This window comes from Aedes albopictus, chromosome 2 (genome assembly GCF_035046485.1).
Source record: "Aedes albopictus strain Foshan chromosome 2, AalbF5, whole genome shotgun sequence".
Lineage (NCBI taxonomy): Eukaryota > Metazoa > Arthropoda > Insecta > Diptera > Culicidae > Aedes > Aedes albopictus.
The window spans coordinates 271064111-271090574 of NC_085137.1; the positions used below are offsets into that span (position 1 = coordinate 271064111).

The window sequence follows — 26464 nt, forward strand, 5'->3', positions numbered from 1 at the left end:
TCCAGGAATTCCTACGGAAGTTCTTCAAGGAATTCCTCCGGAAATTTCCCTAGGAATTCCTCCGGAAATTCATCCAGGAATTCCTCCGGAAATTCCTCCAGGAGTTCTTCCGGAAATTCCTGCAGGAATTCCTCCGAAAATTCCTCTGGAAATTTCTCCATGAATTCCTCCAGGAATTAATCCAGGAGTTGCTCCGGAAATTCCTCCAGGAATTTCTCCGGATATTCCTCCAGAAATTCCTCCAGAGATTCCTCCAGGAATTCCTCCGGAAATTCCTCCAGGAATTTCTCCGGATATTCCTCCAGAAATTCCTCCAGAGATTCCTCCAGGAATTCCTCCGGAAATTCCTCCAGGAATTCCTCCGGAAATTCCTCCAGGAATTCCTCCGGAAATTCCTCCAGGAATTCCTCCGGAAATTCCTCCAGGAATTCCTCCAGAAATTCCTCCAGGAATTCCTCCGCAAATTCCTCCAGGAATTCCTCCGCAAATTCCTCCAGGAATTCCTCCGGAAATTCCTCCAGGAATTCCTCCGGAAATTCCTCCAGGAATTCCTCCGGAAATTCCTCCAGGAATTCCTCCGGAAATTCCTCCAGGAATTCCTCCGGAAATTCCTCCAGGAATTCCTCCGGAAATTCCTCCAGGAATTCCTCCGGAAATTCCTCCAGGAATTCCTCCGGAAATTCCTCCAGGAATTCCTCCGGAAATTCCTCCAGGAATTCCTCCGGAAATTCCTCCAGGAATTCCTCCGGAAATTCCTCCAGGAATTCCTCCGGAAATTCCTCCAGGAATTCCTCCGGAAATTCCTCCAGGAATTCCTCCGGAAATTCCTCCAGGAATTCCTCCGGAAATTCCTCCAGGAATTCCTCCGGAAATTCCTCCAGGAATTCCTCCGGAAATTCCTCCAGGAATTCCTCCGGAAATTCCTCCAGGAATTCCTCCGGAAATTCCTCCAGGAATTCCTCCGGAAATTCCTCCAGGAATTCCTCCGGAAATTCCTCCAGGAATTCCTCCGGAAATTCCTCCAGGAATTCCTCCGGAAATTCCTCCAGGAATTCCTCCGGAAATTCCTCCAGGAATTCCTCCGGAAATTCCTCCAGGAATTCCTCCGGAAATTCCTCCAGGAATTCCTCCGGAAATTCCTCCAGGAATTCCTCCGGAAATTCCTCCAGGAATTCCTCCGGAAATTCCTCCAGGAATTCCTCCGGAAATTCCTCCAGGAATTCCTCCGGAAATTCCTCCAGGAATTCCTCCGGAAATTCCTCCAGGAATTCCTCCGGAAATTCCTCCAGGAATTCCTCCGGAAATTCCTCCAGGAATTCCTCCGGAAATTCCTCCAGGAATTCCTCCGGAAATTCCTCCAGGAATTCCTCCGGAAATTCCTCCAGGAATTCCTCCGGAAATTCCTCCAGGAATTCCTCCGGAAATTCCTCCAGGAATTCCTCCGGAAATTCCTCCAGGAATTCCTCCGGAAATTCCTCCAGGAATTCCTCCGGAAATTCCTCCAGGAATTCCTCCGGAAATTCCTCCAGGAATTCCTCCGGAAATTCCTCCAGGAATTCCTCCGGAAATTCCTCCAGGAATTCCTCCGGAAATTCCTCCAGGAATTCCTCCGGAAATTCCTCCAGGAATTCCTCCGGAAATTCCTCCAGGAATTCCTCCGGAAATTCCTCCAGGAATTCCTCCGGAAATTCCTCCAGGAATTCCTCCGGAAATTCCTCCAGGAATTCTTCCGGAAATTCCTCCAGGAATTCCTCCGGAAATTCCTCCAGGAATTCCTCCGGAAATTCCTCCGGAAATTCCTCCAGGAATTCCTCCGGAAATTCCTCCAGGAATTCCTCCGGAAATTCCTCCAGGAATTCCTCCGGAAATTCCTCCAGGAATTCCTCCGGAAATTCCTCCAGGAATTCCTCCGGAAATTCCTCCAGGAATTCCTCCGGAAATTCCTCCAGGAATTCCTCCGGAAATTCCTCCAGAAATTCCTCCGGAAATTCCTCCAGGAATTCCTCCGGAAATTCCTCCAGGAATTCCTCCGGAAATTCCTCCAGGAATTCCTCCGGAAATTCCTCCAGGAATTCCTCCGGAAATTCCTCCAGGAATTCCTCCGGAAATTCCTCCAGGAATTCCTCCGGAAATTCCTCCAGGAATTCCTCCGGAAATTCCTCCAGGAATTCCTCCGGAAATTCCTCCAGGAATTCCTCCGGAAATTCCTCCAGGAATTCCTCCGGAAATTCCTCCAGGAATTCCTCCGGAAATTCCTCCAGGAATTCCTCCGGAAATTCCTCCAGGAATTCCTCCGGAAATTCCTCCAGGAATTCCTCCGGAAATTCCTCCAGGAATTCCTCCGGAAATTCCTCCAGGAATTCCTCCGGAAATTCCTCCAGGAATTCCTCCGGAAATTCCTCCAGGAATTCCTCCGGAAATTCCTCCAGGAATTCCTCCGGAAATTCCTCCAGGAATTCCTCCGGAAATTCCTCCAGGAATTCCTCCGGAAATTCCTCCAGGAATTCCTCCGGAAATTCCTCCAGGAATTCCTCCGGAAATTCCTCCAGGAATTCCTCCGGAAATTCCTCCAGGAATTCCTCCGGAAATTCCTCCAGTAATTCCTCCGGAAATTCCTCCAGGAATTCCTCCGGAAATTCCTCCAGGACTTCCTCCGGAAATTCCTCCAGGAATTCCTCCGGAAATTCCTCCAGGAATTCCTCCGGAAATTCCTCCAGGAATTCCTCCGGAAATTCCGTGTTTCTTGGGAACGGCACAGCAGTTCCATTTCTTCACACTCCGCTTTTTCCAGGCGGCGCTTTTTCTCCCGAAAGAGGCGGGTCTGCTGTTTTCGCTTCTGTTTGTAACGTTCCACGTTCTGTCAAGTCCCTTGCTGCAGCATTACCGCCCTCGCTGCATTCTTCTCCTCCAAAACCGTTGTGCACTCTTCGTCGAACCATTCGTTCCGTCGATTCCCTTCCACGTACCCGATGGTGCTCTCGGCTGCGTCGTTGATGGCTGCTTTCACTGTACTCCAGCAGTCCTCTAGAGGGGCCTCATCGAGCTCGCCCTCGTCTGGCAACGCGGCTTCGAGATTCTGCGCGTATGCTGAGGCTGTGCTATACACGCATTTACCCTTAAACATCTTTCTTTTGTCTATCAGCACTAGCAATTAAAACATACAGAACGTTGGAATAGGTCAGGACTGCATGGACGCGAACGATGGCCTCGATGTAGCATGCGTAAGCATTTTGCATCACGGCACTCAAAGTGCGCCACATGTTCTGCTGACTACACTTCTACTCGTTGGTGGTCGTCCGTATGGACGATGCGCAAAGGCTCATGTTTCAAACCCAAATATGTTACTGCCGAAATATTGTCACCGCCGCCCCAGGCGTCTATATCTATCCTTTTTACACTTATTGATTATATTGTAAGAATCGATTTGAAAACCAAATAAAAGGAACGTAGGTTCCAGTACCAAGTCAGTCTAGTTCTGACTCAAATGCTATGCGTTTCAATGTACTCTGTACATACCGAAACATCCTTTAGCACCCTGGTCTCCAGGTACTGCTTCCATCAAGGGTAGTAATTAGAAGTCAAGAACTAGCGTCAAGAAACATAGTCTCCGGACAGACTATGATATGGCGACCGGACTTAGTCGAATTTGCGATTTTCGACCGTAGTGATTGGTGAAAACCACAGTAGTGATGAGTGAAAAGCACCGTAGTGATTGGTGGAAATAAATCACAGTAGTGATTAGTGAACAGCACCGCAGTGATTGGTGAACGAACCACCGTGATGATTAATGAAAAGCTAACCTGTGAAGGATAACGAGAAGAACAATGGAGAAAGTTCAAACCTTAATTGCTAATTTGTCAAGGAAAGGTACAATTATAGTGCAAAATAGAATTTGTAAAGCTGTGCTTGCTTATACAGGAAGACTTTGTTAAAGTGAAAAAATTATCAAATAATAGATACAAAATTCAGGAACTAAGTTTCAGTAATATCGTAGTAGTGAACCGTAGGCCTATCAGAGCGGAAGAGCTCCTAGACTACGCGACAACAGTTTGCCCTAGTATCTCTGGATCAGTGTTAATCTCCACGGATAAAGGGATTATGACGCATCAAGAAGCGTAAAAAAAAACTTAGGTGGACGTGTAATGGCAATTGTGTATTAAATTAAGTGTTGTGATAAAACACATGCATTTTCAAAAAACATTGAAAGGAAGAAAAAATGAAGTTTGTAGCGACCGACGTATATGAAATCAACGCGCAGACGGGTGAAATCTTTCATTACGTCTCGCTTACCTATGAGGATCGCGAAGCAGACGAACTAATAAGAGAGTTACAACTCCAGTAACAACAGCAGCAAAGCAACAGCAGTACCAGTGACAAAGAAGAAAATGGTACCAGTGATAATGATCATAAACAGAAAAACAGTGATTGATTTGTACTAACACAATGTGAATCGTTTACAAACTGACAATAATTAGTGCAATCTTAACGAAAAAAAAGGGCACGAGTCCTACCACAAAGAGTTAAATAAAAAAATTACAAGAAAACGAAGTGGCTAGAAACGAAAAGCCTCTCGCACCGAGGGAAGCTCTCCAGATCAAAACCAAGGAATCAGACAAGTGAGCAGGCGATACCAACCAACCAGGTGGATGAAGAAACCAAGAACCCCGGACGAAGGAATAGGGTAAGTCCAACATAACACATTTCGAGTCTTGTATATTATAAATAATTATGGTTTAATAAGTATTTAAACAAGAATTTAAACTCATTCCTAAACATAGCAACATATTGAATCTTTTCTTCTAATTGCTAATTTTATAACCTATTAAATGTTTAGTGAAGAGCTAAGCACGATTGAAACGGATATAAAAAGGGAATTCAATAACATTAGTAAAAATATTAAAAGACCAAGATCGAAGGAAAATATAGAAGAAAAGAAGGTAAATTTAAAAAGTCTTTTAAAACAGTACAAAACTTTATTATTAATAATAGAGACAACCGTTTCACTCGAAGTATGGAATACGGAATGTGAGAAATACGAAGCGCTTAAAGCAGTGACAGTAGAAGCACTTAAATTACTGAATGAGTCAATCACAATCAAGCCCAAGTTTAAGACATTAGCTAGAACAGCAATCATTTCAAAAAGATTACTTATTAAAGAGAAGGAAGTGAAAATGACAACTGTCGATATCAAATTGGGGACTACCCTCGTACAAATTTACGATGGGTCTCCAGACAATCTCCACTCTTTTCTTGACACCGTTGCTTTATTTTCGGATACCGTTAATGCAGAATTTGCTGAAGCAACAGCGGATCAGAAAACAGCAGCCATCGAAACAGTGTTTAAGTTTGTTAAAACAAGGCTGACTGGGGTTGCACGTCAGTCAATAACTGGTGCACGAAATCTTACGGAAACATTAGACAAACTAAAAATCCAATGTGCTCCGAAGATAAGTTCGGACAACATTAAAGCAAAACTGGGTGCCCTGAAGAAAAAGGGATCTATGGAAGAATTTTGCACCCAGGTTGAGAAACTAACTCAACAGCTCGCAGCGATCTACATTGACGAAACCATACCTACTGACAAGGCACATCAAATGGCTACTAAAATAGGTATTGAATCCCTGATCAATGGAATAGACCACACGGATTCGAAACTTATTTTAAAGGCCGGTACGTTCACCAGGATAAACGAAGCAATCCAAAAACTTCAGGAGAACTATTCTGAGGAAGTAGAACCAAGGTCTTCTATGGCACAAATTTTTGTGGCCAATAATAGTAATCATTTTCGGCGCGGCCGTGGTCGTGGCGGATTTACCAATAACAGAGGAAATACTATTTTCAATCACAGACAATTTGCTCATAACTCTAGACAAAATGGTTATGGTCAACACAATTTTGGACAAAATAATTTTGGCCAATCACGATTTTCAAATTTCCGAGGCAATTATGGCCGAGGACAAAATCTTAGAGGACAATGGAACAGAGGAAGAGGAAGATATGAAACATCTTCAACTTACTATATGCAACCAATGCAGCAAACTATACAACCCTTTCCTCAACAGTTAACACAACCAGTCTACCAGCAACAACCACAACCATTTAACCAGCAACAACAACCAGTGTATCAACAGCAACAGCAACAACCTGCACAAAACAATTTTTTAGGAACACAGTTTGGTCGACATTTACAATAAATGCATCGATCTCCAATTATATTAATTTAAATATAGATTTATCAGAAACTCAATGTACTTTTATTATCGACACAGGATCTGATATATCCATTATCAAAAGTAGCAAAGTAAAATACACTCAAATTTACTATCCCGAAGAAAAATGCATAATATCAGGTATAGGGGATACAGGAATTCACTCTTTAGGTAGTACTTTCGCTAATATATTAGTCGATGGTACGAAAGTTCAACAGAAATTTCAAATTGTTCAAAACGATTTTCCAATTCCTACGGACGGAATCATTGGAAGAGATTTCTTGTCAAATTATAAATGCAAAATTGACTATGAACCATGGATTTTATCATTCACCGTAAACAATCAATCTATTTCAATACCAATTGAAGACAATTTTCAAAACAAATTTTATTTACCCCCGCGGTATGAAGTAACCCGTTATATTCCAAATCAAAACTTACAAGAAGATATGGTAATTTTCATGTAGTACCACACAAAAGTTATTCAATGAGCAAGCCCACTAGACGAGATATAATTTTAAAAAATTTGGATACTCAACATCTTACTCCACAAGCTTAACGAGAACTGGAAAAATTGATTATCCAGCATGAGGATATTTTCAACTTGGAAGATGAGAAATTGTCAACCAACAATTTTTATACGCAGAACATTAACCTCACTGATAATGTGCCTGTGTACATACCCAATTATAAAACTATTCGTGCCCAAGGTGAAGAAATCGAAAGGCAAGTTCAAAAAATGTTAAAAGACGAAATTATAGAACCCTCAGTTTCATCATACAATTCTCCAATTTTACTAGTCCCGAAAAAGTCGGACAACTCAGATAAAAAATGGCGTTTAGTTGTTGATTTCAGACAACTAAACAAGAAAATTATGCCCGACAAATTTCCTCTACCAAGGATTGAAAGTATATTAGACCAACTTGGCAGAGCAAAATATTTTAGCACATTAGATCTGATGTCAGGTTTTCATCAGATCCCCGTAAACGGTAAGTCCAGGAAATATACCGCATTTTCTACCAACTCTGGACACTATCAGTTTAAACGATTACCATTTGGATTAAATATTAGTCCGAATAGTTTTCAAAGGATGGTGGCTATTGCTATGGCAGGTTTAACGCCTGAACGTGCATTTATCTATGTAGACGATATTGTTATTATTGGATGCTCATTAAAGCATCATTTATCAAATTTAGAATCAGTATTCGAAAGAATGAGAAAATATAATTTAAAATTAAACTTATCCAAATGTAAATTTCTGAGAACAGAAGTGACCTATCTTGGTCATAAAGTAACAGATAAGGGAGTGTTGCCCGATGACTCAAAATTTAAAGCCATTAGGGACTACCCAATTCCCAAAAACGTAGACGATGTGCGTAGATTCGTTGCTTTTTGCAACTATTACCGCAGATTTGTCGAAAATTTTGCTGACATAGCTTACCCATTAAACCAATTACTGAAGAAAAATGTTACTTTTAAATGGACCGATAATTGTCAAAATGCATTTGATCTTTTGAGACAACACTTGATGTCTCCTAGATTGTTACAATACCCCGACTTTACCAAAAATTTCATATTAACGACAGACGCTTCAGACATCGGATGCGGAGCCGTCTTGTCCCAAGTTTCAGAAGCAGGAGAACGACCTATTGCGTTTGCAAGTAAAACATTTATTCCAGCCGAAAGAAACAAACCGACTATACTTAAAGAACTGATAGCCATACATTGGGCTATACATTATTTCGAAGCCAACCTGTATGGGAGACGGTTTTCAGTACGAACAGATCGCAGACCTCTTGTGTATCTATTCGGAATGAAAAACCCCACCTCTAAATTAACAAGAATTCGTATCGATCTTGAAGGATTCGATTACGACGTTGTATATATTAAAGGTAAGGAAAATGTAGCAGCTTACGCATTATCGCGAATAGCTACTACATCTGAGGAATTAAGAAACTCAAATGTAATGTTAGTTAATACAAGGTCTATGACTCGTAATGCACAATGCACAAAAATAATTTAATGAATAATAACGAAAATAAAATTAAAAATGAGAAAAAGGAGACTGATCACCTCTCTGCATATGAAACTGAACGCCCTACGGAAACAAGAAAAATGATGAAGCTGTGCACAGCCGTAGTGGACAATACGTTGAAATTTATGATACTAAAGAAAAAATGCAAAACGATTGTTGCACAAGTGCATCAAGACGTTAGAAATGGAAGTCACGCATTCGAGTGTGCTCTTCCAGAAATTGAAAAAAGCGCGAAAGCATTGCCGGCAAATGATTTTATTTTTACCATGATACCAATGAATTTATTCAAAACTATCGCTAATAACACATTAAAAAATTTAAAAATTATTATTTATAAAGCACCAACCTTAATAGATAACCCAGAAGAAATTCTAACATTATTGAATAATCATCATAATACACCCGTTGGAGGACACGTAGGTCAATTTAGACTGTACTTAAGACTCCGAGAAAAATAGGGGAGACTGGGGAGACTTGATCCCTTTTTCTTAATTTACCTGAAACTTTAAGAAAAAACACAAAACTAGATCCGATTTCCGTACAAAATGGCAGAAAAACATCTATTGCAAGTTAATGCACAACAGAAGGCCTTTAAATTATTGTTAAAGTTTTCAAAACTGTGTTTTTATGGAGGCATGTCTTATGATGTATTTTTCAAAAATGGGTGACACTTGATCCCCCTTTGAGCACATGGTTTATTTAAAGAGAAAATAATTCCAGAGTTTTCCTATTCATTTTCTTTTCGAGTTTTCTTGTATTTTCGATGAATTTGGAGTGTTTGAAATTGTAAGATTTCCTTAAATTTTTAAGGATATGCCGTATTTTAAAAATGGGGAGACTTGATCCCCCTTTTCTTGGTTTGTACTTAAGTTATAATTATCTGACACATTTTATCGTTGAATAGACTAGAATTCCAAGTAAATAGAGGCTCCCGAATAGAATTTTATTTTTCACATGTATAATGTGTGTGTAATCCTCGAGGGATCAAGTCTCCCCATGTCACTGTTGTGTATACTAAGCTGAATTAATTAAAATATGTTAACAACAGCCTTATTTGGATAAATAAGTTTGAAAGTATTCTATTTAAACTATGTGTTGTGAAATTTTGACATGATTTGGTTTAATTTTCACAAAGTTATTGAGATTTTTCGGAATCGCCTCAAAGATTTCTGAAGGACTGAAAACTAACCATCAGCCGTTAAAAAATAATGCAATGTACAATCGAAATCTCTTGTAGCCAAAACATAGTCGTTTGTCCAGGAGTAGTTTTGGAAAAATTATGCTAGAAGAAAAATGTTTTTGATTCCAAGCAAATATGGTGGGAACAAGTCTCCCCAGGGATCAAGTCTCCTCAGTCTCCCCTACAGATGGCGCGATATGAAAAGGTCTATTGCCCAATTCGTCCAGGCCTGCGAATTGTGCAAAAGAAATAAGATTATCATGCATACAAAAGAACCGATGGTTATAACTACAACACCATCTAAAGCTTTCGAAGTAATATCCATAGACACAGTAGGTCCTTTACCAAAATCGAATAAAAATAACCGTTATTGCATTACAATTCAATGCGACCTCACGAAATATATAAAAATAATTCCAATTCCAAACAAAGAAGCAAATACCATAGCTAAAGCACTAGTCGAAGATTTTATCTTGACTTTTGAAAATTTCCTTGAATTGCGGTCTGATCAAGGTACCGAATATAATAACGAAGTACTTGAACAGATTAGCAAACTACTCCAAATAAAGCAAACATTTTCAACACCATACCATCCGCAATCTATTGGAGCGTTAGAGAGAAATCACAGGAGTTTAAATGAATACCTGCGATCATTCACTAACGAATACCAATCAGATTGGGACGACTGCACAAAATTCTACGAATTTGCATACAACACAACCCCACATTCAGACCATAAGTACACACCATTTGAATTGATATTTGGCAAAAACGCTTCTCTTCCACAAGACGTATTAGAAAATAGTAATGAACCTGTTTACAACTTTGAGTCATATAGAAACGAATTGAAATTTAAATTAAGCAAGTCACATGAAATAGTAAAACAAAAACTTTTGGATCATAAATACAGAAGAAAGGACGAATTTGATTATAATATAAACCCTATTACAGTTGAAATTAACGACATAGTTTACCTAAAAAATGAAAATAGAAGAAAACTAGACTCCTTTTATCTTGGACCCTATAAAATAATAAAAATCAATGAACCAAATTGCGAAATAAAACACATACAGTCAGAAAAATTGATAAATGTACACAAAAATAGAATAATTAAGGCGTAAAAATCAAAGAATAACTTTAACTAGAGTACCACCGAGCCTAACCTCTCAAAAAAAAAATAATAATAAAGTCAAAAAATAAGTAAACATAGGAAGTAGGTGAAAGTTCCCAGCTTCAAGCTGAGCAGTGCAAAATTCGGTTAGTCTAGATATAAAGTTATTTAAATATATATATATATATATATATATATATATATATATATATATATATATATATATATATTTATATTTATATATATATATATATATATATATATATATATATATATATATATATATATATATATATATATATATATATATATATATATATATATATATATATATATATATATATATATATATAATAGTTAGAAATAACAACAAAACAAAAATGTAAACTCAATACACTGTAAAGGCATCTGGGGCCGGCAACCAACCAAATGATTTCATTACATTTCTTTCCATTACATCATTTTTTTCAAAAGGGAGGAGGTGTGCTATAAACGCATTTACCCTTAAACATCTTCTTTTGTCTATCAGCACTAGCAATAAAAACATACAGAACGTTGGAATAGGTCAGGACTGCATGGACGCGAACGATGGCCTCGGTGCAGCATGCGTAAGCATTTTGCATCACGGCACTCAAAGTGCGCCACATGTTCTGCTGACTACACTTCTACTCGTTGGTGGTCGTCCGTTTGGACGATGCGCAAAGGCTCATGTTTCAAACCCAAATATGTTACTGCCGAAATATTGTCACCGCCGCCCCAGGCGTCTATATCTATCCTTTTTACACTTATTGATTATATTGTAAGAATCGATTTGAAAACCAAATTAAAGGAACGTAGGTTCCAGTACCAAGTCAGTCTAGTTCTGACTCAAATGCTATGCGTTTCAATGTACTCTGTACATACCGAAACATCCTTTAGCACCCTGGTCTCCAGGTACTGCTTCCATCAAGGGTAGTAATTAGAAGTCAAGAACTAGCGTCAAGAAACATAGTCTCCGGACAGACTATGATAAGGCGACATCCGGTTGCTTCAGTCGCTCTAGGTTGTACCGTGGCGGTCGCCGGTACCGTACATTGTTGATGACGAAGAGTTTTGGGCGCAGTTTGACCATCACCAGATAGTGGTCGGAGTCGATGCTGGCGCCACGATAGGTCCTTACGTCGATAATGTCGGAGAAGTGCCGTCCGTCAATCCGAACGTGGTCGATTTGAGTTTGACCATCACCAGATAGTGGTCGGAGTCGATGCTGGCGCCACGATAGGTCCTGACGTCGATAATGTCGGAGAAGTGCCGTCCGTCAATCAGAACGTGGTCGATTTGAGATTCCGTCTGCTGTGGTGATCTCCAGGTGTAACGATAAGGGAGGCTGTGTTGGAAAAAGGTGCTACGTATGGCCATATTTTTGGAGGCGGCGAAATCAATGAGTCGTAGGCCGTTTTCGTTTGTTTGCTGATGGGCGCTAAACTTACCAATCGTCGGTCTGAATTCCTCCTCCTGGCCTACCTGAGCATGATCTTGACGTCGTGGCTTGGGCAGCGGTCGTACTCGCGTTCGAGGTACGCGTAAGATGCGTCCTTGTCATAATCAGTACTTCCGGAGTATGGGCTGTGCACGTTTATTATGCTGAAGTTGAAGAATCGGCCCTTGATCCTCAACCTGCACATTCTTTCGTCGATCGGCCACCAACCCATCACGCGCCTCTGCATATCACCCATCACGATGAAAGCTGTTCCCAGCTCGCGTGTGTTGCCGCAGCTCTTTTAGATGGTATGATTACCTCTAAGCGTTCGCACCATGGATCCTGTCCATCACACCTTCTGCAGCGCTACGATGCCGAACCCGCGGTCCTTCAGTAGATCGGCGAGTATGCGGGTGCTCCCAATGAAGTTGAGAGATCGGCAGTTCCACGTACCAAGTTTCCAATCGCAAGTCCTTTTTGCTCGCTGGGGTCGTTGCCGTTGGTCTCGGTTCGTATTATTCTGTTGCTGATTTTCCGTTACAATGGTTTTTTACGGCTGGCTCGTAGGGCCTGACACCAACCCCCTGCTTTCCGGATGACCATAGTGCACAGTTGAGCTTAGAGTCCTTCCCTGGCACTCGGACGTAGATCAGCCGCCCCTAACATGGGGATCAGACGCTGTTGTGAGCCGCTCCTCCTGGAGAACAGACGCTCAGGTTTGCCGAAGCAAACCCCCCCTTCCCTGTCAGCCTACGACCAAAGTTCCCACCGGGGTTGGTTACCCGATCTTCCCTAAGGTTGCTCATAGTTTCCGGCCGGTACCGCGTGGAGATAGGGATAGGAGTTGCTGGGCAGAGGCTAGTGGATCACAATGGGATCTGAATTGTGCAGCATACCCAGCCTTTACCGTGCCCATAATGAAGTACACAACAGCTAATTTCATTAGTTTTGCGCGTTCTAGCGTTTTCATTTTTTGTTGTTTATTTGTCTCAAAGGGTACAACAACCACAAAGTTGACATAGTAGACTAGTCTCATGAATATGAAGCCTAATACAATTATGCGCGGGGGCGCATAATACCTGTTTACCCTACCATGCAACAGGGTAGGCACGAAGATACTCTATGCTCAAACAAACCAAACCGACCGAGAATTGATTTAGTCAACCTTAGCACGGCCGTGCTAAATATTCACGCGTTTACTGCGTTGTCTATAAGAATCCATAAAAATTTAAAGTGCGATAATATTGGAACTAAAAATATCTCTTTTTTCTAGGCTGCTTCGGGATTAGGTATAATGATAATTGAAGGAAAACATGCAGAGGCGGGACAAGGAATATTTATATCAGATATACAGGAAGGATCAATGGCAGATAAGGTAAGAAAATATTTAAACTTGTACACTTAACTATGTACCACGGACAAAGACACGGCTATTACCATTCGTTGACATTTATGTTTATTTTTTTATCACGCAAGATTAACATGGGACACAACTCAAGCAAAGTACAACATCAAATAAAGACCAGCTGAAAATTCAATTTGTTCTTGATTCGGTTCAATTATAAATTTATACACACATGAACACGTCATTCAAAAATTGTCATTTTTTAACGCTCTCGCTCTGAAATCGTCAAACTTTTCTAAAACCACCAAAGCGTGACGTTAGTTGAGTCAATATTGCTTTCAAATTCCACATGCGTGACGTTATTTATATGAAGAATTCCTTTAGGCCGATACAAATATTTATTTCACTTTTTGTCCCACCACTCTTTGGCTGGTCGAGGGGGCGATAAAAATAATAAAGCATTTAATCTGAAAAATATTTGAAACTCATCGTATTTGTTCAAGAATTTTTAGCAAGACCCGATTTTATGATAAATATTTTTTTGTCTGCCCCCTCGAAATGTAAAATTCTGTCAAAAAACTTTGAAGGGGGGGGGGAGACAAAAAGTCAAAATTAAATCTGTATCCGCCTTATTATAAATTCATTCATCTGAGGACATCTCCATCATCATTCCAGTTCCAGTTCTGATTTTTATAGCAGTCACAAATTTTCCTAGTTATCAATTATCAATGATCTGTTGAAAATGCCCAAGAAACAGCATTTTGAAACTCCCATACGATGCTCTAGATGGCCTGAAGATGCCCAAGTTGCAGTGCTCGTTGTATTTTGAAATTCCTAATTTAGAAAACGGCAAAAGTGTTCGCAACTAATAGTTTTGCTGTTAAGAGTTCTTCCAAAAGTGTTTGCTTCATTACTGTAATGCAGCTAGTTGGGTTGATATTGCTCTTATTTGCCTCGTGATACGATGTCGCTTTATTTTAATTTGTGAAATGAGCGATCAAGTGACTCTAAATTTCTCGTAAAATGACTACCGTCACACTATGGGGCGGCTCCATACAAAGTGCTGGGCAAAAATATTTATTTGGTTTTTCCGCATTTTTTGATAGTATTCCAGTTAGATTAGCATAGCATTAGTCAAATTTATGTATTTTCATCACATCTGGAAGTTATGACTAGTATTTAACCCAGTTAGGAGCTACTTATTCCTGAACAATAAACTTTCGTTTGTGTTTAAATTTTGGGCCGGTTAAGTGCAAATCAAAACTAGAATAAAATTGCCATGCATAAGATAAAATAGGAGAGGTGAAGGTGCACACCCCCACCCCCCCTCCCCTTCGAGGCAAATCTGACCCCCTCCCCATTTTTTAATGTTATATAAGAGTTGTTTTACCAATCAGGTATTTTGGTAAATATATGTTTATCTACCAAGAGCCCCCCCCCCCTCCAACTTATCTGTAATATTTTTTCAAACTCGTCAAAAGGATAATGTTTTAATATGCTTCTATTATTTTACTGAACACATATCAACACCATTAACTACGTTGACGATCTGTCTCCATTTCTTATACTGCAGGAATGAAAATACTACTAAGTAGAACATAATGTTCATTGATAAATTGCCATCATATATATATATATATATTTTTTTTTTTTAACTGTCTCTTGAAATTTAATCAAGTTCACAAGCAACATCTACTTCTTTTTTATGTACAGGTGACATCATTCCATACATTTTTTTGGAAATTATAAACATTTTAGGTTCACTTTCACGATTTTTGAGAACATGGCCAATCAAATTCACCATATATAAATCGTTATGTCCATATGCAATTTTTCTCGTGACTAAAAAAGCCTTTTTATAGTTTCCACATTACCGCCAAACATAAAATCGTTTCTAAGTTCCGAATAAGCGCCGCGCCACTCGTTATTTTATTTTTCAAGGCATTTTTTATGCGTGAGCCTTTTGCTATGCATTTTAAAAATATTGTGCTACGTAATTCAATTTTTGAAGTACAGTAGACGTTCGATAACTGCAACATGTTTACGTTTCACTTAACGAATCAAATTCAATAACTGCAACAACTGGAAGATGTCATAGAACTGTTAATTGCTGCAGAATGCAGCCAATGTGGATTTGAAAAACGTCGCATTGCAGCAAAAGTACATGAGAAGAACATCGCATCGTGGTGGTTCGTTATGTCGGATAGCGGTGCCATAACTGCAAAATTGTTGCAGTTAGCGGGCTTGAAGTTAAAAAGCATTTGCACCGAGCGAACGTCTACTGTAGTCGTTCTTTTTTAGCAAGGTCAAAATTAAATTTTGCCTATATATTCAAATGCTTTTGTTGCATTGATTATTTGAGTTTTTTTAAGATCTTAAGTAACACCACAGACAAACAGACGTCTCATTCTCCTCAGTTCCCATCGTTTCCCTTTTTAACGTAATCAGCAGGCTAAAATATAAACGACTCATAAGAAAGTGATAATTCTTCATAAATAATTCCAAAAGTCTCAGTGAAGAAACAGGGGTGTAAGCAGTAATAAATAAAAAAAGTTACATAAACAAACAAAAAAAATGCATAAATAAATCAAAAGTTTCCATAAATAATTGATTTTTGAGCAATTAAGAAAGTCAAAAATGCAATGAATAAATCAACTGTTGCAATAAAAAAAGCCGTTTTTCCCACCAAATAACTTCGAATTTTCCATAAATAAATCCGATATTTCCATAATAAATATGAAAATTCACAATAAAAAAATATCAAAGAGCAATAAATAATTCAAAAAGTGCAATAAACAAAAAAAAGATTTTCAATAAATGTCAAAAAACGAGCAATAAACGTAAATGCATTTTGAGCCAAAAAAATACACAGACCATGCGGCGAAGCTGCATAGAGGATTGAGGAACTGAGGCGGCAGAAGGCCGCCGAAGTTTCCGATATCCGATGCACCGCAACTGCTTCGTTTCGGTTCTAGGCAAACCACAGATCCAAGTATTTGCTCGATATAATGCAAACATAGATGTTATCCCTTTTTTAGGTCTGACGAGCGATAGCGAGTTCGGACAGCAAGCGATTGCTCGGTAAATTGAAATCATAGTTAGACAGGCTTTTCAGTCGTTACAGTCATATAAGTGCGATTCAGCATTTCACTGCATCATACTTTCCTGCATTTGTTTTTCATGGGTAATTTAGTCATTTTTTATTGCATTTTTTGAATTTTTTATTGCTTTTTCGATATTTTTTTATTGTGTATTTTCTAATTTTTTATGGAAAATGCGGATTTATTTATGGAAAATTCGAAGTTATTTGGTGGTAAAAATGGCTTTTGTTATTGCAACAGTTGATTTATTCATTGCATTTTTTACTTTTTTAATTGCTCAAAAATCAATTATTTATGGAAACTTTTGATTTATTTATGCATTTTTTTATTTGTTTATGGTACTTTTGTAATTTATTACTGCTCACACCCCTGTTTCTTTACTGGGATTTTTCGAATTATTTATGGGAAATTGTGTATTTATTATGGAACGTTTAATTGTCTGCCTAATCAGCATTGGGCTATTATGTGTCGTGACGATTACTTTTATCGCATTTTGTTCCAAGTAATACGTCTGTTTGTCTGTGGTAACACGATGCTCCATGTTACCACAAAAAATTATTTTCATATTTGTTTTCGTTTAATTAACTACTGTGTGATATTCACGTTGCTAAAGGCGAAACCGGGAGCATTTCATCATTTTTTTGGTTTTTGATTTTTTATAAAATAACGAAGCAATATTTTCAAAATCGGTTTTCGTGCACATGTAGAGTATGGATCAAGGTATCTGCTGAATTTTTTTGTGGTGGAAAAAGTTTTGCATTTTTGCAGAAACCATTTTTGTGTGAAATATTCAAAAATGGTTTCTGCGAAAACGAAAAACATTTTCCACCATGAAAAAAAATCAGGAGTAGACTGTCCCAAAAAAAAAAAAACGATGTTCGAAAAGTCAAGGTGCTCAACCCTTAAATGAAAAATATGCATATTTGAAGCATTTTTGTAGAACATTTCGATTTTCTAAAAAATCATTGAGAGCTTCCGCTAGGGCGATTTTTAAAATATGGCCTTTTTTCATGAAAAGTCTCAAAAAAATATTTTTTTCGTAATATTTTTTCAACTTCTGAATTTTTTCAATATTTTTGTGTTTTTCTATGGACCTCTAGGCATTTTCGAAGGGGATAAGTTTTTTAAGTATTGTGTTTATATTGACGGCAGAACCGTTTTTGTGCTGATAAAAGGACTTTTTTTTAGATTTTTTCATCCAAATTTTTGAAAAAAAAATACAGGTACGATTTTTTATTTTCAATTTTGAAAGTTTTATCTGATAGTACTATTTGTATGCGTCATTTCTCTAAAAAAGATTTAAAATATTTTGTCTAGAAGCTGAGATATTAGCATTTTAGTAAATGGACAATATTTAAAATTTTTGCAAAACTTTGTATAATTGGAATAAGGACTGTATCGGAAATTAAGTATAAACGTTCACAATTGCCTGAAAAATAATCTGTTCGAAATAAACAAAACTTTATTTTTGGAGATACTATATAAATCTCTTAAATAAAGAATGGCAGTTCTGATTTTCAAAAAATAATCATTTAACTTGGACTTTTATCTCAAAGATTGCACACATGTTTTTAAAATTTTGGACACCTCCTAAAAATTTAAAATTTCGAATACTGTGGGAAAATATTCATTTTTTTCTTTTATTTTTGTGCAAATATATTATTTTCCAGAATGCTCATGATATAGGAAAATTATTTCTATCAAGAAAAATTCTCTCCGGAGTTTAGGGCAATTCTTAAAAATAAAAAAAGGCCATTTTTCGAGGAACTCTTTTTTTTACGCGTCTTCAAAGAACGATTACGCAAATAAAAAATACATAAAGTTGAAAATTTGCATTTCTTTCGATTGGGTATGCATTTAAATCTATTGAAGAGGTAGTTTTTTCAGAGAAAGGAATTTTAAAATCACTGAAGATATTTAAAACAGAGCGTCAAAGTTCGACCAAAAAGTAGGTGTTTTTTGGGATAGACCATATTCTTAATGTTGGAGGTTTTTCTATTCAAAATAAGAATTTTAAAAGTCTGTTTTAAGTGATATGTATTGTGTACATAACTGCTAGTAATAATCATTATTTTCCAGATTTTTCCCCGTAGAAATTTTTTCTGCAACAAATATTTAAAACGTTAAAAAAATTTAAAAATAATGCACTTTGTACAGATTGTTATTTTGTGTGGTATACTCATAGAACCATATTTTCAATAATACTAAACATTTTCCAAATTTCTTCAAGCTGTTCTAAACTTAACTATATTGTGAAGATTTCATAGAAGAACCGGAATGAAAAGACCAACCATGCGTCGAGATAGAGCATTTTGAATGTTTATAGTTAATTTCCGATACAGTCCTTATTGTAAGGTTTTTGTGACACTCCAATGTACGTATATTAAAAGAAGTTAAAAAACAGCTTTTCTTGTTGTATGGTCAAGCTAGTTTAAACATGGAACTTTTATTCTGGGCTGGTTGGCAGTAGATTCATGAAGGCTTTTTATTTGAATAACTACAAATATGACGGGTATCGTGGTTATTGGTAGCAACGCATTTAGTTCGAGATTACGTCGTGGATTTCCAGACTACTGCGACCATTTTTTCTGAAATAGGAACGACCATTCCATGCAGAGTTTATATGACTTTGATAAAATCAATTAAAAAACCATGGTTAAGTCATGATTGGGGGGTGAATGATCGAAGTGTGCTGTGCTAGGAAGTGGACGCGAAATTTTCTCGCGCTGTCAATTTCGTACCTTTTTGTGAAAACAGAAAAATTGGATTTATTTGCAGTCGGTTGGAAGTCTGGGTTTATTTTAAAAATTTAACTGTCTGCAGCAGCTAGTTCCGGAAAAATCTCTTGGTTCTCCACTGTAAGTAATTCGACGATTTATGACATCTGCCCACGCATCTGCCGGTTCCCTCTACCGAGTGGCTGTCGACGGTTAAGCCCGGAAAAACACCCAGAATTTTCCACCGCTACACCACACGAGTCGGAATGCAGATCCCCGCCGAACGACTGTCAACGAGGTCCAACCGAATCCGGACTGTGCCGTGTAACTGGACGTTCTGGAGAAGAAGTCTACAATGCAAGTCAGCACTTGGGTGACCTAGGTCGCCATTAAGGTTAGATCTTTCCTTTTTCATACTAGTAGGCTCGGTCCGCAACGATTGCATTGCGGTAATCGTCGTTGTTTCGCGTTTGTTCATATCGATTGTCGGATCACGGTCGGTCTCAGTTTTGGGGCGACTAGTGTGGGCCACCGTGGTGGTTGTAGGTACTATCAGTACGGAATTCAGTTCTGGTCGCATGGCGCTTTTTTTTTTGGCTGGACATCGGACCCAACGTACGTGGCTGACGATCGTGTGACATGCTGTGGAGCTCTCACTCGGAAGCTGCGGAGCGATTTCCCACAATAATCAACTATTTTACAAAAGTATTCACTATTCAGTTGAATTCAATTATTCAACCGTACCGTAATCAACCTTTAATTAAATAATCATATCTACTATGTACTAATGTTTACTTTTTCAGCGTTAACCAGGTAAATGATTAAACTAAATTTATAACAAATTGTAATTTGCTTTTTCGCCAAGGAAAGCATCCCATTAAATCCCATCCACATCCAACTCCAGATATCTATGAAGTGGCCCAAGTTCTTGGACATGTTCTGAGTAGATATCTAATCAACATTTCCTCCCCATCCCCGCTGATCGTAAGGACCTGGCCAGGTGTCGAGAGTTCGTTAAATGAAAGGTTGTCAAGTCCCAGGCAACTTTTTTGGCGCATTAAACGTCTCTATCGACAGCCACCCCAGGATGTGTACGGTCGGCTATGCTATGCTATGCTATGCTATGCTATGGTTAAGTCATGATTGGGGCCCATATAGCCGAGGCGGTAAACGCACGGGTATTCAGCATGACCATGCTGAGGGTGACGGGTTCGATTCCCGGTCGGTCCAGGATCATTTCGTAAAGGAAATTTCCTTGACTTCCTTGGGCATAGAGTATCTTCGTGCCTGCCACACGATATACACATGCAAAATGGTCATTGGCAGAGGAAGCTCTCAGTTAATAACTGTGGAAGTGCTCATAGAACACTAAGATGAGAAGCAGGCTTTGTCCCAGTGAGGACGTTACGCCAAGAAGAAGAAGAAGAAGTCATGATTTTTACTGAAGACTTGAAATGTAATGGACAATTTGGTATGAAACTTGGTAACGGGGGTGCATAATTAATCGGACAAACGCCGATTGTCATACAACTTTGAGATGGTTTAACTATATTTCCTTTGATGAATTAAACTCAAATTTTGATACGAAACCGACACGATGAAAAATTTTGCGTATAAGAAATACAAAACTTTTATGTTCGGCTATCTCAGTCATACGCTTAATTAGACGTTATATGTTCATTTTACCATTGAAATACAAAACATTTCTGATCACATGTGTGGGCGTAAGTGCAAAACTGATCGAACAACAACACACGTCTAAATCAAAAGACTGCCGTTGTCCGATCACTTTGACACATTTTGGTTGCCCTATCGTGCCTAAGCTTGTGATCAGACACGATTCGTATTTCGTATATGCAAAATTCAGCATATTTGCAATTTCGTGTCAAATTACCGTGAATACACAGTTATGGATCACACACGGTTACGGATCAATTCGATGTTTACGGTCGCATATAGCAGCTTAGCATGGCATTGCGTGGCATAGTATAGTGTTTATGCTATGAAGGCTATGTTGTGTTATGTCATGCTGTGCAGTGATGCGACATTTGACCGTAAACAACGAATTGATCCGTAACCGTGTGTGATCCATAACTGTGTATCCACGGTACTAGCTCAATTCATCAAAGAAATAAACGTTTAGCAATGATAAGATCGCGTATTTCCTCAAAATCTATTGTCTATTATTTTCTAAGTTTTTTGAAATCAGTCCTGACTTAACTTAGTTATTTTTTTTATTGATTTCATCACTATTATGTTATCTATGCATGGAATAGTTTTTGCTACTTAAAAAAAGGGAAGTAATTGTCGAGAATTCCACGACATAATATCGAAATTAATGCGTTGCTACCCGTCATAGTCGCAGTTATTCAGATAAAAGCTCTTCATGAATCTAGTACCATTCACCTCAGAATAAAAGGCCCATGTTTAAACTAGCTTGACCATCCAATAAATAAAGCCGTTTTTTTAAGCCTATATGTACATTGGAGTGTCACAAAGACTTTACAATATTCCAAATATACAGTTTTGCAAAAAAATTGAAATATTGTCCATTTACTAAAATGCTAATATCTCAGCTTCTAGACAAGATATTTTAAATTTTTTTTAGAGAAATGACGCATATAAATAGTACTATCAGATAAAACTTTCAAAATTGAAAATAAAAAATCGTACATGTATTTTTTTTTTTCAAAAATTTAGATGAAAAATTCTCGAAAAATAGTCCTTTTATCAGCACAAAATCGGTTCTGCCATCAATATAAACACAATACTTAAAAAACTTATCCCTTTGAAGAATGCCTAGAGGTCCATAGAAAAATATAAAAATATTGAAAAATTCAAAAGTTGAAATAATATTACGAAAAAATGATTTTTTGAGACTTTTTATGAAAAAGGCCATTTTTTAAAAATCGCTCTAAATGATTTTTTAGAAAATCGAAATGTTCTACAAAAATGCTTCATATATGCATATCTTTCATTTAAAGGTTGAGCACCTTCACTTTTCGAACATCGTTTTTTTTTTTTTGGGACAGCCTAATCAGGAGATACCTTGATCCCTACTCTACATGTGCACGAAAACCGATTTTGAAAATATTGCTTCGTTATTGTATAAAAAATCAAAAACCAAAAAGTGAGGAAATGGATCCAGTTTCGCCTTTAGTTGAAAACAAGCTTATGATTTGAAAATATTGTCCTCGTCTTTTAAATACAAGTAGGCAGTTTTAAGTAAAATAAATAAATATGAGCGATTCCACGAACAAGTGGGAAATTTTTTCAGTTTTTATTTTTTGTATTTTTGATTTGCATGGAAGCTTGCATACAAGTTTTTGGGGAAGAAAAACGCCGTTTTGCATACTTGGTTCGCCATTTTTAATCTAGCCTTACTTATGAGAAGGGCCTATGAAAAATGCACATGATATCTTCAAAAAATTGTATCTCGAAAACGGTTTGTCCGATCGGTTTGGTGTCTTCGGCGAAGTTTTAGACAATTGTTGGTGCTATATGGAGAAAATATGCACGGTAAAAAAATATGTTTGGTTTTTGTGATTTGAACTAAAATATAGATTTTCCCTCAAAAGTGACATGTCAATATTTTTTTATTATCCTTATGTTATAGCTGACTGAAAGTGCTACCTAGTGCACAGTGGGTTGTTCTGGAGAAAAATAGGTTACAATGAAAAAAAAATGTTTTAAAAAATTACGGTTTTCAAAAAAAGCTATTAAGTAAAGTCAAAAAAGTTTGTCGCCCTAATTTTATGAAAGTACATCAAATTTGCAAGAAAAAAGTACTTCGGTAACATTTTTCTAAGATGCACCGTTTAGAAGATATTACTAATTTAATATTGATTTTTTTGATAACTTAATAAGTTTTAGCCCTTTTCGGATGTACTCCGTGTTTCTCCAGTTTCAAAAGTATTTTTTTCGGAAAGATTGGAAAATTTTGAGTTAAAATGACACTGACAGCTTAAAGATTTGAGTGAAATTCTCTGCCTTAAAAGTATTTTGAAAAACAAGTTACAAAATCCCACTATCAGGAACAATGATTTCTTCCAGTGGTTTTTGGTGTATTGTGTTGAAAATGTGCATTCAACTCTTGCGTATCGCAAGCTCCTCAATTAGCAAGATTCAAAAGAGCGAATAAGGCTTATTTTTCAGGGGTGGTATTTGTGCGCAATAAAAAATAACATCATACTTTGCACATCAGTTTATTTTTATTCCTGTATTTTTATCAAATTATTCTTTACACAACTTTCTTAACAATATCGAATATTTTGGCATCATTGTCAGGGCAGTTTGAATAAAGCTTTGCCTTTATTGTATTTTCTGATAGAGGAAGAAATGAGTGGAATTTTTGAGTTCCTTGAATTGTTTTTGCATTATTATATTGATTATTTAGCTGCAAAGACATATTTTCGTATTCTTCTGTAGTAGAATAACAAAATGACAACTTTGTAAGTTCTTCTTCTTTTCGTTTGTTTGCCCAATTAAACAACTCTCTTGCAGTCTTTATCGGGTGTTCGCGTTCTTTGGCTAAACTTGCTCTGGTAGCCATGCGTTTTATCGTACCTCCAATAGCATCGCATGGACCTTTTCCGTGCGATGTTGCGAAGAAATGCCATTCAGCGTCAATACCATACTTTGACTTAAACTTACAAAGGCTAGAAAAGTTTTTTCGGTTTTTATACTGTGAAGCAGCACCATCTGACATAAAATAAATTTTTTTCATGTTTTTATTTTGATCAATTTGTAAAAAGTTCATCATTTTATCAATAAACAAATTAACAGCGACTGAATCATGTCTTAGTTCTTCTGAAATTATAATGAAGCTAAAATGTTTAATTTGTCTATTTTCAGTATAATATATTACGAAAGGATGGATTGTGGCCTGTTGCACGTTCCAATGGTGTGATTGAACTTCATCCTGCAAAACGAAGCTGTAATTTTCAGAAAAGTCACAAATAGCCAAAAATTCACCATCTTGCAAGTTTTGTTTTGTAGTTTTCAAAAAATTGGATTGTTCGGTTTTTACAAAATCATGCGGAATCAAACTTTCTAATTTTGAGCTGAAAAATGTAACAAAGTCATCGGTTTGCTTTACAATAGTTTCTAAATCACATCTGTCAGTGGTAACCCATTGTTCGAATGAAAGCTTTTCAACAAAGTTTTCTTCCAGTTGTTTCAATAAACTGTCTTCTAAAACTGAGGTATCTGGGCAGTTTTTACATCTTCGTAGATGGCAATGAGTTGTCTTATTTTCGCAAAGTAATCTATTCGTTAATGTTTTTAGATCATTCAAGACATTGTATTTTTTTAAGCTATGTAGAATTAAATTGACATTTTCATGCGTAGTGCAAACGCAAACATTATGTGTTCCTGTGATAGTCAATAGTTTACATTGCCTTTGCCGGAGGCTTGCAAATGATGAAAACCCTATTTTTACATTGACGTACACTTCATTAAAGCGATTAAAAGCTTCTCTTAATGTCATCATTAACAATCTTTTCTGAACAGCTAATCTCTTATTTCCTGTCTTTACGCTAACAAAATCTCTTTGGCCTGGCATTGCACGGCTTATATCATCGTCCTCAAAAAAATTCAAAACCAGTTCTTTTGTTTCATTACTCAAAGCTTTTCCAGAGCTTGAACCTTGAGATGAATCTAATACATTATTTTTTTCCTTTCTTGCATCTGATGCCATATTTCTACTAGTTTTAAATTCGTCTACAATTTTTTGTACTGACCATGATTTTGGTAACAATGATAAAATTGATAGTTTTTCTTGCCTTGTGGCTGAATTTAAAAATTTAATTTTCATATTTTCTATGACTTCATTAAACTCGTTTGCTTTTTCTGTTTTAGCGTCTAATTTAAAAAGATTTCTTCGTACACCTTCGACGATTTCAGCGCACTTTTTTCAGGATAGTGAACATTTTTAACCTTACCTAAATCTATAGGCGAAACACGAATAGCTGCTATTCCTCGGTTGAATATTTCGACGTCTACAAGCATCGTGAAGTCTTCATTTGATTGAATTGTGCTTAGCGTTGACGCTGATGGTATCGTGACCAAACTTTCATAGCTTTGCGAATCAGGTACAACAGGTATGGTCTGAACAGTTGGCATGCTTGAGCCAACGGCTACGCTTTGTTCTTCGTTTTGGGTGAGGTGAGCTCTTGAATCAATATGTAGACGGCAAGACGAACAAATACGAAAATCCTTGGTGTTCAGTGTGGATACCTTGGAAAATCCAATTGACTTTAGTTTTTGGATGATACCATCCGTGAGATATCGCAGCTCTTTCGAACACTGAATGTCTTTGAATGGACGAATACATCTGATTTTACTCATTTTGTAATCTGTAACATAGAAAATATTTACCAATTGTTAGTTTTGAACGAAAATATCACAACACATATAATTAAAATGTGTATTTAAAACTTGCCTTTGCACCAAAACGTGTTACACTTTCCTTTACAATTATTATGTTATCAAACAACACTGGATCTAGTTCAAAAACACTGGATTATTAGCTGAAATTACTATGAAATCACTATGCTTCTAGCAACCTTTCTGCATTTACTGTTTGGTTTTCCCTAGTAGATACTGGATGAATTCAGAACCGAGTCAGACGTTATTATACAGCTCACGGGTATAAATCATAGAATGCTGGGTAAAGACTGCTGGAAGATAGGTAGAGTTGAACGCTCAGGTATCGTCAGGTACGAGTTTGGAGAGTTGGAGCGAGGTTGATTTGCTGGCGTAGGTATATTGTTATTGAAGAAGATTGTAAATTGTATATACCTGGAATGAATAAAGAGTGCGGCGGTTGTTGATTGAGGTATCAGTCGGCAGCCGTCTAGTTTGATGGAAGGTGACTAATATTATACTAATATTATACCAATTTTAATCAAAATTGGCTGAAATCTTGCGAAAAGCTGGAATTATACTAATGTCATCGTGTCAGACTACGTTGATTTGATCCACTTTTTTGTTTATTGATCTTTGTTCTGCCGCTTGTGTTGTGTGTAAGAGGTAGCGGTCGCATTCGAATGAAATAAAGCAAGCTGACACCCGACCGCGACAACGAAACGAAGGCAGTGAAAAGTGTCGAATGTTTACAAGCCTGGGCCAGCGTGGCCATGGTGGACTAGTTCCAACAAAGACCATGTTTACAATCACCAACTGTACGTAGTACAGCTAACTGGTATCTAATTACCTGTATCTAATACTTATTAGCACGTTTTCAGCAGAAGGCAATAAAAACCACTGGAAGAAATCATTGTTCTTGATAGTGGGATTTTGTAACT

The 26464-nt window shown here is 37.5% G+C and overlaps 1 protein-coding gene across 4 annotated transcripts in view; it reads left to right on the top strand.

Moving 5' to 3' along the window:
* The window catches only part of LOC109406001 (inactivation-no-after-potential D protein), a 1280913-nt gene that overhangs the window by 1065731 nt on the left and 188718 nt on the right, over window positions 1-26464 (top strand). For all 4 annotated transcript variants that reach the window (XM_062851786.1, XM_062851784.1, XM_062851787.1 and 1 more), the window contains exon 15: window positions 13268-13369. In XM_062851786.1, the coding sequence (XP_062707770.1) occupies window positions 13268-13369 (102 nt within the window). The remainder of the gene's footprint in view (window positions 1-13267; window positions 13370-26464) is intronic.